Source organism: Colossoma macropomum, unplaced genomic scaffold (genome assembly GCF_904425465.1).
Source record: "Colossoma macropomum unplaced genomic scaffold, Colossoma_macropomum, whole genome shotgun sequence".
NCBI lineage: Eukaryota > Metazoa > Chordata > Actinopteri > Characiformes > Serrasalmidae > Colossoma > Colossoma macropomum.
In genome coordinates this window covers 1270177-1287325 of record NW_023496020.1, presented here as the reverse complement: position 1 = coordinate 1287325, position 17149 = coordinate 1270177, and the positions used below count along the sequence as shown (strand labels likewise).

Here is a 17149-nt window from a genome sequence, read left to right as displayed (position 1 = left end):
TAAATAATTAGATTCATAGTTTTTGACAGTGTTTTTAATATGTTGGCTTATTTTATCTGACTTTCTAGATGTCAGAAAAAATAAATATCATGACATATCATGCATTGTAAAAATTCTTGAAGTATCGTGATATGACATTTTGCTATATCACCCACCTTTAATTTTGATACTTAGCTGGCTAAGCTTTTGAGCCCAGTCACTGAAGATTATTGATAATCGACTACTGTTTGTTGTTTAGTATCCCAGGCTCGGCCGTCTGTGCTTTCTCTATGCCGGACATCGAGAAGGCTTTCCGTGGACGCTTTAAGGAACAGAAAACCCCGGATTCCGTCTGGACGCCGTTCCCCGAGGAGAAGCTGCCCAAGCCCAGGTGAGCTACACCTGCCACACCTGCGGATAACCACCTAATCGCTCAGGGCTAAATAATTAATCAGGGATAATTAGACACACTGCATATTTTATGCGATTCGTGCAGCGGCCATATGTGTGCGGGTGTAAGTTTACAGGTGTGTGACACTGTTTTGTCTTTTGCGGGGGGGTGTTTTTGTGTGTTTTATGCGGTTCCTGCCGAGCATGACGGAGTGTGTGTGTGTGTGTGTGTGTGTGTGTGTGTGTGTGCAGGCCAGGCTGCTGTGCGGGTCACGGATCAGCAGAGTCTTACAAAAGCTCCATCGAGTTTCCGGACGAGACGCTGCAGTTCATTAAGTCTCACCCGCTGATGGACGCCGCCGTGCCGTCTATAGGAGATGAGCCGTGGTTCACCAAAACCAGAGTCAGGTCAGATCCGGAAATGTACTGACCCTATAATAGCTCTCCAAATCAGCACTGTTGGACCTACTGATCTTACCGTAAATAAGTCACCTGACTGAGAAGGCAGAAATAGTGCAGCTTTATCGCTAGCCAGGCTGACTGCTTCAGCTGATGTTAGCTAGATCCAGAAACAGTCAAAAAATATATATTTCTCTGACAAACTAACATGTTGGCATATCATCCACTGTGGAGAAAAGACTTGTGTAGAAGTCGGCGAGTCCTCATCAACATCCAATGTTGTTCTGGTTAGCTCACACGTGGTTTTGAGGCGAGGCATGCAGTTAGCATCATGCTAATTGGTGGAGTATAAGGGCGCTTTCACACTATAGCTTGTTTCTGGACCCAGAGCTGCTTGCTCTGCGAGTTCGGTACATTTGGTCAAGTGTGAGGCTGTTTTCGAGCCCAGGAGCGGAACAGAGAACTGGTCTTTGGTCCCTCTGAAATCAGTGTTCTGGGTTTCACACACAAGTTTGAAAACACCGTTAGCTTTCATTACTTGTTAGCTACATTAGCCTCATAGCTCCGGTGCTAAAAATAAAGAAGCAAACTTCAGACACCAAACATGTCTTGTATTCTCTGGTGTGCAGATACAGACTGACTGCTCTGGCGGTGGACAACGCTGCCGGTCCCTTTAACAATTACACAGTGGTTTTTATCGGCTCTGAGGGTGGGATAGTTCTGAAGGTTCTGGCCAAGACGACAGCGCTGTCGCTCAATGAGAGCGTCCTGCTGGAGGAGATCGACGTCTTCAACCAGGCCAAGTACGACCATCTCAATAATTACACTTTTACTCTCCGTATTCTTTATTGTTCATTTACATAAGCATATTTCACCAAGACGAATTCTCATATCAAATTCTGACTCTCTGTTTTTTACTTATATGTTTTTAAAAACTATTTTTAGTGCTATGTATCTTTTAGTCCCATCATTCTGAGCCAAATCTGGTGTGTAAAAGGTATAAATTAACATTCTTATCTCTTTGATACCTTAGCATTGCTAGTGCCATGCTTTTCCATCTGAGCTTCAGGAATATATCCATAGGTTTATCATTTTTTTCAGAATTTCTGCCACTGTCCTGATTAGGACAGAAAAGCAAAATGAGGAAAATTGTATTTTTTGTATTGAAAATAAAAATGCTCTGTGTCGCAGTGCGGTTGATTTAAGCCTGAATAGTGCTGAGTGACAGAACAATCTAATAACACGTCATTAACTCCTCTCTCTATCTTTCTGTCTCTCCTTCCCTCTCTCTGTGCAGATGTTTGTCCACTAATGAGGACGATCGGCGTATTCTGTCCTTCCACCTGGACAAAGACTCACAAACTCTGTTTGTGGCGTTTTCCAGCTGTGTGGTGCGGATTCCGCTGAGCCGCTGTGAGAGACACCGAACCTGCCATAAGTGAGTGCTCCACACAAACGCTGCATGCTCTTGGTATTCTGGCATGTTTTCATGACACCTTAAACATCTTTTGTTGCTTTCCCACCTCTCTATTTAATTTTTTTAATGCAATACACGTTTTGAGCCTTGCATAAAATTCTGAAATATACTGTGTTTTCAGTTAACTCTAATACCTTTTTTTTTAGCAGCTAACTAGCTTGCAGTGATCGCTAAAGGTTTAACTGCAGGCTAGCAGTGTAACTATACAGATTATATGAAGCTAGTTATCTTCATTTGAAGAAATGCTGTTCTGCTGTGTGTTACAGGTCGTGTATTGCCTCCAGAGATCCGTACTGTGGCTGGATGCCTCATGGAGCCTGTGAGAGAATTCCAGCAGGAGTGCAGTAAGTTAGAGCACACAGACAGTCCTGCACCGTCCCACACTGTCCCACACTGTCCTGCATTCTCCCAGACTGTCCCACACAGTTCTACACAGTCCTACACAGTTCCACACTCCCCTACACTGTCCCAGACAGGCCCACATTATCCCACATTGTCCCATTCAATCCCACACTGTCCCTTAGAGTCCAACACTGTTACACGCAGTCCCACACAGTCCCTCAGAGTCCCACACTGTCCCACACAGGTCTTGCACTGCTACACGCAGTCCTTCACTGTCCCTCACATTCCCACACTGTCCCAAACAGATACTGCACTGTCCCACACTGTTCCAGACATTCCTACACTCTCCCAGACAGTTCCCACTGCGCTCAGTGCTGTGTTACTGATGAATGAATGTGTTTACTGTTTCACAGCTTTATTCTTAATCAGTACACAGAGGTCAATGTGCAGTGGACTCACTCTCTCTCTTTCCTCTTTTTTTATCTCCCCTTTTCCCCTCTACATTTTTTTCCTTTTCTCTTTCTCCCCCACTTGTTCTTTCCCCTCCCTCACTCTCTACCCTGTACTTCCTTTCTCTCCCCGTCAATCTCCTATTTTCTCTCTCTCTCCCTGCTGCTCTCTTTCTCCCCACATCCATCTCTCTTCTCTTGTACACTTTATTTTTTCTCTCTTCCCTACACTTTATCTCTTTCTCTCTCTCCTTCCTCAATCTCTACACCCTGCCCTCTCTCTCTCTCTCTCTCTCTCTCTCTCAGGTCAGGTTTTGAGCAGGATGTTGAATTTGGAAACACGGCACGACTCGGAGACTGTCACGGTGAGATTTGTGTTTTCATCGTCATGCAGAAAGCTCACACGCTTCACACTACTAACACACACACTCACACACACACGCACACATACACAGTTACTGTCACATGCTACTAATGCTAAACATTCGGCATCTCAGCCCAGCCGGCTCAAGAGAAGCAGAACTGGAGAATAACTGCATAAAATTTATTTTTGTGAACGTTAAAACGTCTATCCTAGCTCTAGGGCCTTTATCTTTTGAGTTTAGAGTTTTTATTTTCCTTATTTTATGCTGATTTCTTGTTCCTTTAATTCCTTTAGAGTTTTTGACTACTGCTTCAGCGCCAGATTTCAAATCATATGGCGACCCAACTTCTGGTTAGTTTCCTTTACTCCAATGATTTCTTTCCTTGAGTTCAGCATTCTCTCAGTCTCTCGCACTTCATCCTCCACCGCTGCCATTTAACCCTTTTACCACACGGCTTCTTCATCTTCATCTTCATCAGCATCTGCATCTTCATCTACATCTCCAGGGCTTTGGTTCTTTGGCCTAGACATCTGTCATCTGTATCGCTATTTCATCAGTCTTTCTTCACTTTTCTGTTCCTCTTCTATCTTTCATCTGCATGATCTATAGCCATGTGGCCTCTCTTCCACACCTTCCCCAGTCCTCCTTTTTCCTGTTTTCTGGAGACTATTCAATCCTTCTCCCCCTTTCAGCCGGTATTGTGTCTCATAGATGCTTATTCTGCTGGAACATGATCAGGCTTTCAGGTTTTAAATCAGTTAAAAGCATTAGCTTAGCATCATAAGCAGCTTCTGCTGTTGCTTAAAAAGAACAAACTGATGGAAACTTCAGTTGAAGTGATAGTTCTGTGAAACATTGTTTACCGTTTACTCTAAATGTCAATCAGCCAAGACATGTTTGGTATGCAAAGTTTGCTAACACTACAGGCTAATGTATCTACGAAGTAGCAGTGGCTAAAAACAGTACTAAAACCATTTGTAAAGATAACAGTCAGAAACCATAAAAGTTTCATGCATGCAGTTAGCACTATGCTTGTTGGGGTGTAAGCTAACATTAGCTTCCTTGGCCTCATAGCTCCAGTGCTTAAACTAAACAAGCAGACTTCAGCCACCAAACATGTCTTGGCTAAACGTTGACATTTGGGGAAAAACGATGGAGATCTGATTTCTGATTTTTCGCCAAACTATCGCTTTAATGGAGCCAGTGTTGTGGCCCTAAGCTGGGGTCCGCTAACCCAACGAACGCTCTGCTGTCCCTGCCGCCTGTTCCGTTTGTGAATATTGTGTTTGTCGCCACAGACATGGAGTTACCAGCACCGTCAGTCACGCCGTCCGCCGCCTCAGGCCCCGTAGAATCACCCCAAACTGTTCCCTCTCTGCCTCCCACACTCTTTGGCTCACGGAAATTCGTTCTCCGAGATGACCCAGACACTTCCCAATCATTCCCGGGGGTGCTGGAGGGTAAGGCCTTAAACGGGAGCAATGCTGCGCAGCTGCACAGAAATCTGGGTAATACACTGCCTGTCAAAAGTTTGTTGATACCCAGCTTTTCGAAATGTTTTCACCACAAATGAGCATGTTTTGTGTCAGTGTGTAAAAAGTTAACATATTAAAGACTGAGCAGGTCTATTAAGACGACAACAGTATCAAACACGTTTGTGACAGTAGTTAAAAAATCTGTCCGTTCATAAAAAACTATTTTTTTACAAGAGATATTGTTTTACAAGAGATATTGTTTTTTGTCATCATAAGTGGGGTAGTTTTTAATATGTTAAGTGATTACTGACACAAAAACAATGCTAATTTATTAAAATAACGTCTTTTTGAAAAGCTTGGTGCCCCCAAATGTTCACCTGGCAGTGTAGTTGCTGCTAGCAGTCATCTGAAAGAGGGTACAAGTCACAGAAGTGACTGAGACTGATTATCAGTCATGTTGCATTAGCTAAGCAAAGCTAACTGTATGTGCTGGTTGACAGCTTTTTACAAAGCTTAGCAGGATGATGCTAACAGCAGTGCTCAGATCCTGTCAGCTCACATGGCAGTTTGTTTCTTCTTTCAGTTCTTTCAGTTCTTTCAATTTTGTTGTTGTTTATTCTTCATCAAACGACTTTGGTTTACATGTGCTTTATTTACCATTAATCTCTGCAAGACATTTCTTTTCTATTTGCTTATACAGACCTTCTTTTTAAGATCTGAATATTGCTTTCTGTTTTGGTTCCCTTTTCTCTACTTCTTTCCTATGTAGTTTTCTTTGGTTTCTTCTTTTGCTTCTCTGGTTTTAAGAAGTCCTCCCGAAGGCCTTGCCACTGACCACCACTGTTGTAGCGTTTCACTTCAACGCACAATTAACACTCTCGAATGCCTACAGTTACTAACAGACCTTGAACGAACTCTTCTTCTCAAAACGATCTCGGTTATCTGGGGTAGAAGGGAAAACTTTCCACCCAATCCAACAAAACACTAACCTCCTTTATTCCTTTATAGGCATGCCACAAAAAATTTAAACATAAAACTTTTTAGCGGCTGACTAGACAGCATCTTCACTAATATAATCTTGGGTAGCTTTTAGCCACTAGCTGATCCATTTCTCTGATGTCCTGTGTATGTATAATGGGTCTTCTTCATACGATTCAATAACCTAAAAATTCTTCAATAGCCGTGTAAAATGCTCAGATTACCGGGCAAATCTTGTCAAATGTGAAATTTCACTTAATGACAAAATACCTACGGGGGAAAGGGGGAGCAGACTCTACCTTTCTGCTGGAATCTCAGTGGGAAGAGTAGGGCAGATCAGAGTGTTGTGCTTACAAGAATTAACATGTCATTGGGCTGTATATGTGTTTCAGGTGTGTGGGAGATCCAGTCGGGTGATTCCAACCAGATGGTACACATGAACATCCTCATTACGTGCGTTTTTGGCGCCTTCCTCCTGGGGGCGCTAATCGCCGGGATGATCGTCTACTGTTACCGCGATGCCTTCCTGCGCAAACCACGCAAGATCCACAAGGATCAAGAGTCGGCGCAGTCTTGCACGGATTCCACGGGAAGCTTCGCCAAGCTCAACGGCCTCTTTGAAAGCCCAGTAAAGGAGTACCCGCATCCGATGGACACGCCCAAGCTCTATTCCAGCCTGCTCAGTGGGGGGAAAGAGGTGCCACCATCACCAGACACCAAGACCATGATCCTCAGTGGGCAGAATCCAGACCTGACTGCTCTGCCTACTCCCGAATCCACACCAGTGCTTCAGCAGAAGACCATGCAGCCTGTCAAAAACCAGTGGGAGAGGGCACAGGGGAAGCTTGGGCGCAAGGAAGGTCCGCCCAAGAGTCCCCAGTACCTTCCATCCAACTCTCCTACACACCCAGCTATCGGGAACCATCAGATCCCAAGTGCCGTAGTGCTTCCCAATGCCACACACGAGCATCGGGCATCTAGTCCTGAGGGTTCCCGACCAGAGAAGAAGGTCCAAAACAGCGAACATCATGGCTCCAAATCAGGCCGCAAGGAACACCGACGCTCAGTGGATGCAAGAAACACGCTAAACGACCTTCTGAAGCACCTGAATGAGAATAACAGTGGTCCTAACCCCAACAAGGGCATCATGGTCGAGGTACCACGTCCTCGGCAACACCTGATGCTGGAACCCTTGGGCAACGTAGCGGAAATCCCGCCCAAGGTACCAAGCAGGGAAGCATCTCTCTACTCTCCGTCCTCTTCACTGCCCAGAAACAGCCCGACCAAGCGGGTGGATGTGCCCTCCACACCCACTTCGCCCACCGGGCAACCAGGTGGTACGCTGGAGAGGCAAAGGTACCACCGAGGATCCTCTCAGCGCCATTCAATCTCCTCTCCACCCAAAGGGTTACACTCACCCAATGGGGTGATGGTGACCCGACAGCCTAGTTTCAGCAGGGGCGGGTACGTGCCGCCCACGCCACCCTCTAGACTGGACTCCCATGGGGTGCCAATGGCCATGACACCCTCAGTGTCCCGGCAGAGCAGCTACAGTGGGCACGGCTCTCTGCCTCGGACCAGCGTCAAACGGACAGCTTCATTAAAACCTGACGTGCCGCCCAAACCTAATGGCTTTGTGCCGCAGACTGCTCAGATGAGGGTTGTGAACAAGTACAGCTACTGATGGGGCTCGTTTTTTGCGGGCCGGTGAATAAAGTGAACAGGACACTGGATGTCAACATAAATGAGCTGTAGAGGGTCCAAACATGATGTCCTCGTGCCGAATGCCTTTGCAAAGGGCCAGTGAACAGGACACTGGAAGTAAAAAAAAAATATGCTCATTTGCCCTGCGGAGGGTCCGAACCTGGATGTCCTCTTGCTGGGGAAAGCATGGCAGAGACGCAGAAATCCTTCCGCAGGCTCTTGCTAACTTTATTTCACGCCATGTTAAAATCTGATTGACAGGTGATGATGGCCTCTGACCTTCAAGGCGGCAGGGTCGTCTGAGGTCTGAGGTCTCGGGTGCAGCGGCAGTGAACTCTACGCTGTGGGAATACTTGAAGAAAGCCTCTTGTTCCTCCGTGCCACCCCGCAGCGATGCAAACCCAGCAGAAATGAGGGCGGTGGACGGAGGAACGTGTGCATTAGGCAAAAACTTGCTGTTTTAAAGACGACAAAACTGCAGAGCACGTCCGTGTGAGAGAACATGTTTTATGCTTTTAGCAGCATCCAAGGGAGGGACAGAGACTCTTTATTTTCAGAGGAGTAGCCTCTGGGGTTAACCAGTCTGCATTCAGCGCTCACACAAAAGGATGCACTTACAGCTGGCTTGTCTCCAGCTGCAGTCATTACTGTCATAAAACTAAAAAGCCCATTTCAGGGTAAGTTAACATCACACGTGTGTGTGTGGTGCCGTAGAGGCAGATATTAATCAAGCGTTTCTGTGTGCAGAGGAAATGTCCAGGGTGCCTACTTGGACGATGTTTTTTTGTTTTTTTAACTCACTGAGGACTTACTTTTTGCTGCTATTGGGTTAGATGAAAAGTTGTTGTGCATTTTTGGTGCCTGTGCATTGATCGGCTCAGCCTGAGCCCTTGCGCTTGCAGGTTTGTGTTCGATCTCGCTGATCTGGTACGGCATTTTGTCTCTTCCCAATTGGGCCTATGGAGACACAGTGAAGCCTGTAGACTCATACAGCACTTCATAAACCGTGAATTATACCCACTTTCTCTCTCTTTCACTTCACAAACCGGATTTCTGGTTTTCCCCCAAATACCAAGTGCTGGAGCCGTGCTTCTCTGAATTAGACTATTGAAACCTTTACGAAATAAAGGCAGCCTTTATGACCAAAAGAATCCCCCCTAGGAGTCAAATAAGGTAACCTCATCCTGTTCTATCTTATGCTATCCTAAACGTGAACATATTTTTTCCCCCTTACGAAATTTGGTCTAGTGTAGAAACATTTCATCTTACTGTATTAGCCATTATATTTAACTAATATTAAACCACAGATGGCACATTCAGCAGGCAAGGTGCAATGTGTCCACATCGCTCAGTACAGGCCAAATTCACTGTCTGGGTCCGTAAAGCTCCTGGAAAACCACGCCTCAGCCATTAAATTGATTATCACAATGAATCGTCGTAACATCTACCAATGTGTCCTACAGAGTCATGCCGGTAATGACGTTATTGTAAATATATAAATATATGAATATGGATATTTCAGAGGCAAGTGTACCGGGGTTTGTGTATTCTGTGCCTTATTAAAAGACTCAACGTTTTTGATTTGGTTCAGGCATCGTGTTGCAACCACTGCGCGCATTTTGACCACAGATTGGGAAGAAAAGTAAACTGAAGTGAGAACAATAAAACTTTATGCATTTGCCATTTATTACAAAGGTGTTTTTCTTTCTCTTTTTCCTCTTTCTGGTCATCGAAGGGTATCATTAGAGCCGGTTGGAGAACGCACTCAGACACTGGAATGTAGACACACTTTCATTCTGCAAAACTACGCTCGCTCTTTTCACGACACGGAAAGAGCAGGTTCAAACGTAACGAGGGAAACGAGACTTGCTTTTTTCTTGAAATACTTTTGAATAAAAGAAAAACCAACGTCTTGTCCGTTCTCCAGCCGGCTGTCAAGATCCGACACTGCGGTTTCGTTTACACGCGATGATTGTATTTAAGTAACTGCCTGTGCGCTGAGCTGCTGGACGCCTGACCTGACTGCTCCACTGCCTTGTATATTGCAATATGAACTTGTTTTTTCTGTTGCAATTTGAAACAAAGCCTTCACATTTCAGCCAACTGTTCCGTGTGCAAACGTAAAACCGACTGCCCTACCTGCATCGTGTTTTTTTTCTTTTTTAATTTTGTTTTTATTTTTTTACTGTGCAAAACTGGGACTCATTTGCTTTTTTTTTGTTTTCCAGAGTATTTTAACGTGTAGATATGTTGCAAAAACTGTACTGTGAACATGTAAATAATACCGTCATTGTTAAGGATATTTTTGTTGATTTTTTTTAACACGGCATGTATAGTTGAAATAAAATATTACTGCACATATCAGTTCGTGTTCTTTTATTATTGGTATTTATTCGCTCTTTTTGTAAACAGAAGATTTTACACGTGTTCTGTGAATTGGAGCAAGATTAACCCTTTATATATCCACACTGAATCACATCAGATCTTTGGTATTTGTTACTTATATCAACACTCATTACATTCCCCTTTACCAGCTAGATATTTGTTATAGTAATAAAGGTTTCTGATTTATGAGCCATTACAAATTAAGAGAACCCCATACCTACATCACCTACATCTCAACTGCATATTGCTTGCACCTCACAATGCTTTAGTTCCTTAAATACACAAAGTACAAACATTTCAAGCATCAATAGTTCAAATGTCATGACTTATCAAAGTCCTCTGAACTTATTTTAAGGTGTAAATTAAGGTCCTGGCCACTTTTTAAAGCCTCTGTGCCTCAAAGATGAATAAAGATGCAAGCCTAAAGTTTTGCACACAGTCTGTTGAGTAAAATAACATTAGTATTATATATATATATATATATATATATATATATATATATATATAAAATTTAAGCAAATCTGAGATTGTCAGATGGGAGGCTTTCAGGAATTTTAAATGGACTGACCTGGAAATGAGCCAAACCCAACCATAAGCGGCACTACATTAGGTCTTTCTTCAACTCTTTTGTGAAAAAAGTAGCTAATTTGAGGCCATGTTCTTGATAAATGTTGGTTTTTCATTTTTTATCAATAAGTGTTTATAATCCCCACGACCCAGAAGGATAAGCGGCTTAGAAAATGTGTGTGTGTGTGTGTGTGTGTGTGTATTTATAATGACAATGAATCACATTTACAGTTTAAAAACTTTGTCGCGCCTTCTGGCACAAATAGAACTGAAATATCAATAGTAATTTTAATTTTATTAATTTTGTCCCAATTTTTTTCCATTATTGCTGACCCTGGTTTTCCCTATATGTTAAATTCAGTAAATAAACAGTAGCTGTGCATTAAAATGTGCATAGGTTTGTTCTCTGTAGAGGAAATGTTCACTTATTTACACTTCGAAAATAAAGAAATACATGGAATTTGACCGGGGCGCACAAACTTTTGCACTCGACTATACCTCAAAGTTTTTTTCCAGTTCTAACAGTCTCGATCCAACATGGCCAAAGGAATGCAACAACTGTTATATATATCTATATAAATGTATGTATTGGTCCATGCTTCACACTCAAAAATGTCTTTTTAATTGAACTGTTCTACAACTTTTTAATAAAAGTGACATTATGCTGTTTACGCTGTTCTAATAAAAACACTAATAATTCATGCTTGAAAAGGTTAAATGACACACAAGCACAGCAGTGTACTGAGAAGGTACTGAGAAGCGCTGCTGTAGGTTACACTAAACTGCACTTTTCAGTCAGTCCAGTGGAGAAGTGTGGTGTAACGTACCGGGCAGAGGATGAGGGTCAGTCAGTGTAACTCACACGGCAGAAGATTTCTGTGCACTGTTTAAACAGCAGCTCTTCAGAAGGCACAGTCACACCAACTTCAAACACATTACAGAAGAAGAACCGGGACGCTGAGGTTTACCCCCCCACAAACACACACAGCTGGGGGGCTGAATGTGGATGTTATTTTTAGAGCGCTCTTGTTTTGACGTCGCGGCCCAACAGAGAATAAACCTCTCCAGATATCGGTGGGAAATTTTCCAGAGCATTTTGTAAGCCAAGCGGCCAACATCTGCTCCACCAGCTCACACACACCAGTCCCTCTCACACGCACACACGCTCTAGTGTGTGTGTGTGAATGCTGCTGTGCTAGTGTCTTTATCACTTTGTGAGGACCGAATGTTCTCATGATGAAAGAGCAGCATAACAGTTTTTTACAATTTTGCTGATCCTCACAAGAAAGCAATGAAAAGAGCCAACAGATTGCTGTTAGGTTACTGAGGATACTGTAAGGTCATGAGGTCATTACCTACAGTAATACAGAAGTCAGTGAAAGTCCTCACAAATATAGCAACACCAGTGTGTGTGTGTGTGTGTGTGTGTGTGTGTGTTTCTTGTGGAGAGCAGCCAAGTGTCCCCACAACCACAAAATGTTTTGATCAGACTCTGAGATCTGGTCCCCACAAAGAGATAAATACACAAACACAGAGCTGGTTGCTGATATGATCAGCTGTGTAAGACTGATTATACACAGTCAGACTGAACCACTAACAGACTGAGAACAGTAATGCTGCACACTGTGGAGCTCTACAGCTAAACACATTTACATTCAAACAGTTTAAAGATGCATAAAAGTTACAGCTGCAACATTTTCCGCACACAATAAGGCAACAATGTTTCCACAAGACTAAATCTGCTTCAAGTGACGAAAGAAAAAGCTAAAGCACTGCTACTGGCTCTGTGCAGTGGACCAATCACAGTCTAGGGCAGGGATCGGCAACTTGCGGCTCTTTTACTGCCCCCTTGTGGCTCCACAGTACAATAAGATTTTTAGGTAAAAATAGAAAAATCCTGCTTTACAGTAAAATAAAGATTTGCAGTAATATAAAGCTTTGCTCATCATTCTAAAACAGTTCTATCATAAAGTTTAACAATAAATTGTCTTAAACGCTTAAGTTAATGTATAACTGCTAATTCACCCTTTAACCCTGAAGGTCGGGGGTACAGACTGCTGGTCAAAGCACCAATCTAAGCCAGCTAGTAGCTAATGAAATGGCAAAGATGAGAAAGATTTAGGACAAACATCAAGAATTTAGAGTTGAATGGACAGACTCGGTTGCCTGATACATTTAATCTGCAACGAGAAGCTGCCAACATTGAGAGAAGTTTTACAAGAAACTTCTACTTTTGCAGAATAGCGTCCTGCTGGAGATGTGAGAAAAGCAGTTACAACAATATCCAAAGTTGCATGCAATGCATTTGGATTCCCCAAATTTTCAGTTCATCTTTTTTGATATATCGTATCTTTCAATCTGTATAAAGGGTAATCTACATATTCACAGCTTGTTGCAGCTGCAAATGTGTTGCAGGATACTTTACATTATATAACTTAAGCGTGGTCTAGTTTCATGTAGGTTTCAAAGAGTTTGCATGATTGTTTTACTGTGTAAAGCCAGTCTAGGGACTTTGGATAAGTTTTGATAGGCTGTTATATGAAACATGCTCAGTAAAGTTGAGATAGTTGCTGCTGTTGCGGCTGAGTTTCTGAGAAAGTAAGTTGATGAGTTGCTGTTCATGCAATACCCTTTATGAAAGTGAACATTGTGGAGTGTCAGTACTTCAGGCTAAAATGGGGCATTCTGGGAGTAGGTAGTAGATGTTGAGTTAAAAAATGATTACACTGTTCAGCGACAGAAAAGCTGAGTTTCAAATGAGTTGCAGGATGCTTTAGATTCTCAAGTGCAGTCTAGTTTCATGTAGGTTTGAAGCAAGGTGCATGAAAGTCCTGTTCTGTAAAGCCAGCCTAGCAACCTCCATCTGTTGTAGTTTACCCTTTCAACCGCCAATAAACCATCTTCTGTTTTATTTTCTTGTTCACTGATCAGGGAAAAGCCTGTCCTTTAGCGACATCGCATGATGCGTTATCAGCATTTTGATTAGCCGTTTCATGAAGCTTCATGCTACTGATATTGCTGCTGAGTTTCTGAGAAAGTGAGTTGAGTTGCAGGACGCTTTACATTATGCAACTCAAGTGCAGTCTAGTTTCATATAGTAGAAAGTATAATAGAAAGTTTACACTCTTTATGAACACTTTATGAAATCGAACATTGTGAAATTTTAGTACTTTAGGCAAATACAGGAGTGTGCTAGGAGCAGAATCTTGAGGTGAAGAGTAATTACACTGTTCATTGACAGAAAAGCTGAGTTTCTAATGAGTTGCAGGATGCTTTACATTATGCAACTCAAGTGCAATTTAGTTTCATGTAGGTTTCAAGCAAGTTGCTGTGTAAAGCCGGCCATGCAACAATGAGTCAGTTGTAGTTATCCCTTTTGACTGCCAATAAACTATCTTCTGTTTTATTTTCTTGTCCTCATGCAAAATCCAAAAGTGTGTCCTTCGACATGATCGCATGATGCATTATCATTATAGAGTTTTGATTGGCCGTTTCATGAAACTTTGTCAGAGAAGCTACTGATGTTGTGGCTGAGTTTCCAAGAAAGTGAGTTGAGTTGCAGGACGCTTTACATCATGCGGTCTAATTTAAAGTAGGTTTTGTTTTGAAGTTGCATGAAAGTTTACACCCTTTCTGAAAGTGAACATTGTAGAATTTTAGCATGTTAGGCTGAAACGGGAGTTCTAGGAGCAAAATGTTGAGGTAGAGTAATTACACTGTTCAGTGACATAGAAGCGTCCCGACACTCGTACAGACTCTCCTCAGGCTCACAGGCTGTGATTCATACAGTTGTCAGCGCAGCTGCAGACAGAACACAGAGTAATGGAGTTTAACTACACGCTACACACACACATTTCTCATTGCTAAACACACACACACACCCCAGTTTCTCAGTGTGTGTGGTGAGCAGGCGTTCGCGCACTCAGCAGTGTTTGAGTGTGAAGGCAGGCCGTGTTTTGCTGGTTTGTTTGGTCTTTGTTAGCACATGTGCAGTCTGTTTTGAATATAGCGAAGCACCGCACCCCCCCACCCTGCACCCTCAGTTCATGTTCCTGGTCATATTAATCATAATTCAACATATTTGAAGGATTAAGATATTCTTGTTTTCTGGTAATCTTCCATCTAAATGTAATGACTTTAGCCCCGCCCCTAAAACTCTTATATAAATCTGTCACTGTACAGAAAGAGAATCAGTTCTGATTTTAACCTGTGCTACTAGTTTACATCACACTTCATAAACCACTCTCTTCTCTTCTTTCCCTGTATCTCTTCTCCTTTACTCTCTTCTCCTCTCTATCTTTCTTCTCCTCCTCTTTTTTCCTCTATTCTATCTTCTCTTCCTTTTCCTGTTTCTCCTCTCTTCCTATCTCTTCTTTTCTCTCCCTATCTGCTATGTTCTCTTCTTATTTCTTCTCTTCTCCATTCTTTTCTTCTCCTTTCTCATCTCCTCTTTCATATCTCTTTCTTTCTTCTCCTTTCTTCTTTCTTCTCTCTCATCCTGTCTTCTCCTTCATTCTTTTTTCTCCTGTACTTTTCTCTTCTCTTTTCTTCTCTTCTCTTTTGCTCTCTTCTTTTTTGGTCTCTTCTCTTTTCCTCTCCTTTCTTCTCTTCTCGTATTCTCCTCTTAACTCTTTTTTGCTCTCTTCTCTTCTTTTCTTCCTCTCCTTTTATTTTTTCTTCTTCTCGCTTCTCTTCTTTTCTTCACTTCTCTTTTTTGCTCACATCTCTTCTCTTCTCTTCTCTTAACTCCTCTCCTCTCTCCTGTGTTCTGCACAGTCTCATGTTTGTGAAGGTGAGTTTAGAAGTGCAGGTTCAGGCTTGAGCAGGTAGAAATGCTTATTCGTCAGTTCTCACGCATATGTGAGTGTGTGTGTGTGTGTGTGTGTGTGTGTGTGTGGCAGGTTCCAGCAGGCCTCAGTGTGTGTGTGTATTTGTTGGGAAACCCCCCCCCGTCACAATGCCAGACCACTTCAGAGGAACACATACCGAGTCACTGTCTCCACATGCTCTGCCACCTCCAGAGATGTTCACAGGGTGTTCGAGTCTCTAAGCTCTGAGGTTCAAGCAAAAGTCGAGTCTCTTAAGTTTTAGTCTGAATCTCGAGTCTCTGGTGTTTCAACTCTCCGAGATGCAAGTCTAAGTCAAGCCTTAAGTCTCTGTGGTGCGAGTCTGAGATGCTAGTACGAGTCCAGTCTTGAGTCTCTGCAGTGTGAGTCCAAGGTGTGAGTCCAAGTCCAGTCTCGAGTCTCTGAGGTGCAAGACTGAGTTGAGTCTTTGAGTTTCTGAGGTGTGAGTCAAAGTCTAGTCTTGAGTCTCCGTGGTGTAAATCTGAGTCATATCTCTGAGGTGCAAGTCTCAGTCAAGTCTCAAGTCTCTGAGGTGCAAGTCTGAGGCAGCAGGCCAGGTTTAGGCTTCAATGACTTCTACTCTAGGCAGGCGAGACCAGGTGGGCTTCACACCGCGTTTTTCTCCCTGTTGCTAAGCGACAGCATTACTGTCACTGTCAGAACAAGGCCTCTGACAGGGTTGGGATAGCTACTGAAAAATTAGTATTTAGCTACTTTGTAGCTACTTTCCTAAAACTTGTAGCTAGATACAATTTAGCTACTTTTCCAGTTGCAAATATACAAAAAGATCACCAAAACGTGAGTTTAACTGTAACCAACAATGAAACTTACACAACCAAAGGCGTGAAATCCAACACAAATTTAGACTAAGTAAAGGCAAAGTCAATCATTCCAGGTTTTTCCTAACAAAAATCATCAAAAATAGCCGAATACAAACCAAACAATTTTGTGAAAAGCATTGTCAACTGCTGAAATAAAACTGCTCCAAATTAAACATTTCAGCAAGATGTACAGACATGACATTCAGAGTACTTTGTTAAACTTCAGCCTCAAAATTCTCATCAGTGACCCTGGCTTTGCGCAGTACTGTTAGTAATAGTCTATTAGGAAAATGTTTTTTCTGCTTTAGCTAAGCCAGGAGTCAGCAACATGTGGCTCTTTTACTGCCCTGATGCAGCGCCACAGCAGAACTAGATTTTTAGGTAAAATAACATAATACTTATTTGTAGTAAAATGAAGCTCTGCTGATCGTTATAACACACAGTTCTAACACAGTTTTAACAATAAACAGTCTTAAACGCTGGAGTTAATGTAGAACTGCTAATTCACCCTTTAACCCTGAAGATTAGTGCGCAGACTGCTGGTCACACAGCGACGCAGACAATCTCGTAGCTAACAAAATGACAAAGAGAAAGATTTAAGAAGAACATCGATAACTTGGAGACGAATGGACATATTACATTTATGAGCACTCAGCTGGTTTCATAGAAACGACAAAGCGCTTCCCATTCAGGAAAAAATAAAAGTAAGTCTCTTACTTGCAGCGTTCCTGAGAGTTATTCTTTTATGTTTGACATCCATTGATACATCATTGACCTGTGAGAGTTAATTAGCAAGTGTGGTGCTGCTAGTAAAAACAAGCTAAACTAAATAAAAAGCTACTTTTTATTAATGTCATGCTAATTTTCAGGGTACTCAGTGACTACAGTCATCACTGAAGACCTGCCTTCTTTTTGATATGATTGGTCAGCAGTGATAAACGCTCATGATGAAGGCTACAGACCCCTTTCGT

General features: G+C 42.6%; 1 protein-coding gene across 5 annotated transcripts in view; it reads left to right on the top strand.

The window, feature by feature from the left end:
* The window catches only part of sema6dl (sema domain, transmembrane domain (TM), and cytoplasmic domain, (semaphorin) 6D, like), a 31442-nt gene extending 21520 nt beyond the window's left edge, over nt 1-9922 (top strand). For 2 of the 5 annotated variants that reach the window (XM_036564532.1, XM_036564535.1), the window contains exons 11-19: nt 239-370; nt 622-777; nt 1398-1571; nt 2066-2206; nt 2512-2589; nt 3343-3401; nt 3695-3751; nt 4700-4861; nt 6247-9922. In XM_036564532.1, the coding sequence (XP_036420425.1) occupies nt 239-370; nt 622-777; nt 1398-1571; nt 2066-2206; nt 2512-2589; nt 3343-3401; nt 3695-3751; nt 4700-4861; nt 6247-7538 (2251 nt within the window). In that variant the 3' untranslated portion in view covers nt 7539-9922. The remainder of the gene's footprint in view (nt 1-238; nt 371-621; nt 778-1397; nt 1572-2065; nt 2207-2511; nt 2590-3342; nt 3402-3694; nt 3752-4699; nt 4862-6246) is intronic. The other 3 variants (XM_036564536.1, XM_036564534.1, XM_036564537.1) reach the window with 3 other exon arrangements.
* Nucleotides 9923-17149: the final 7227 nt, after the last annotated feature.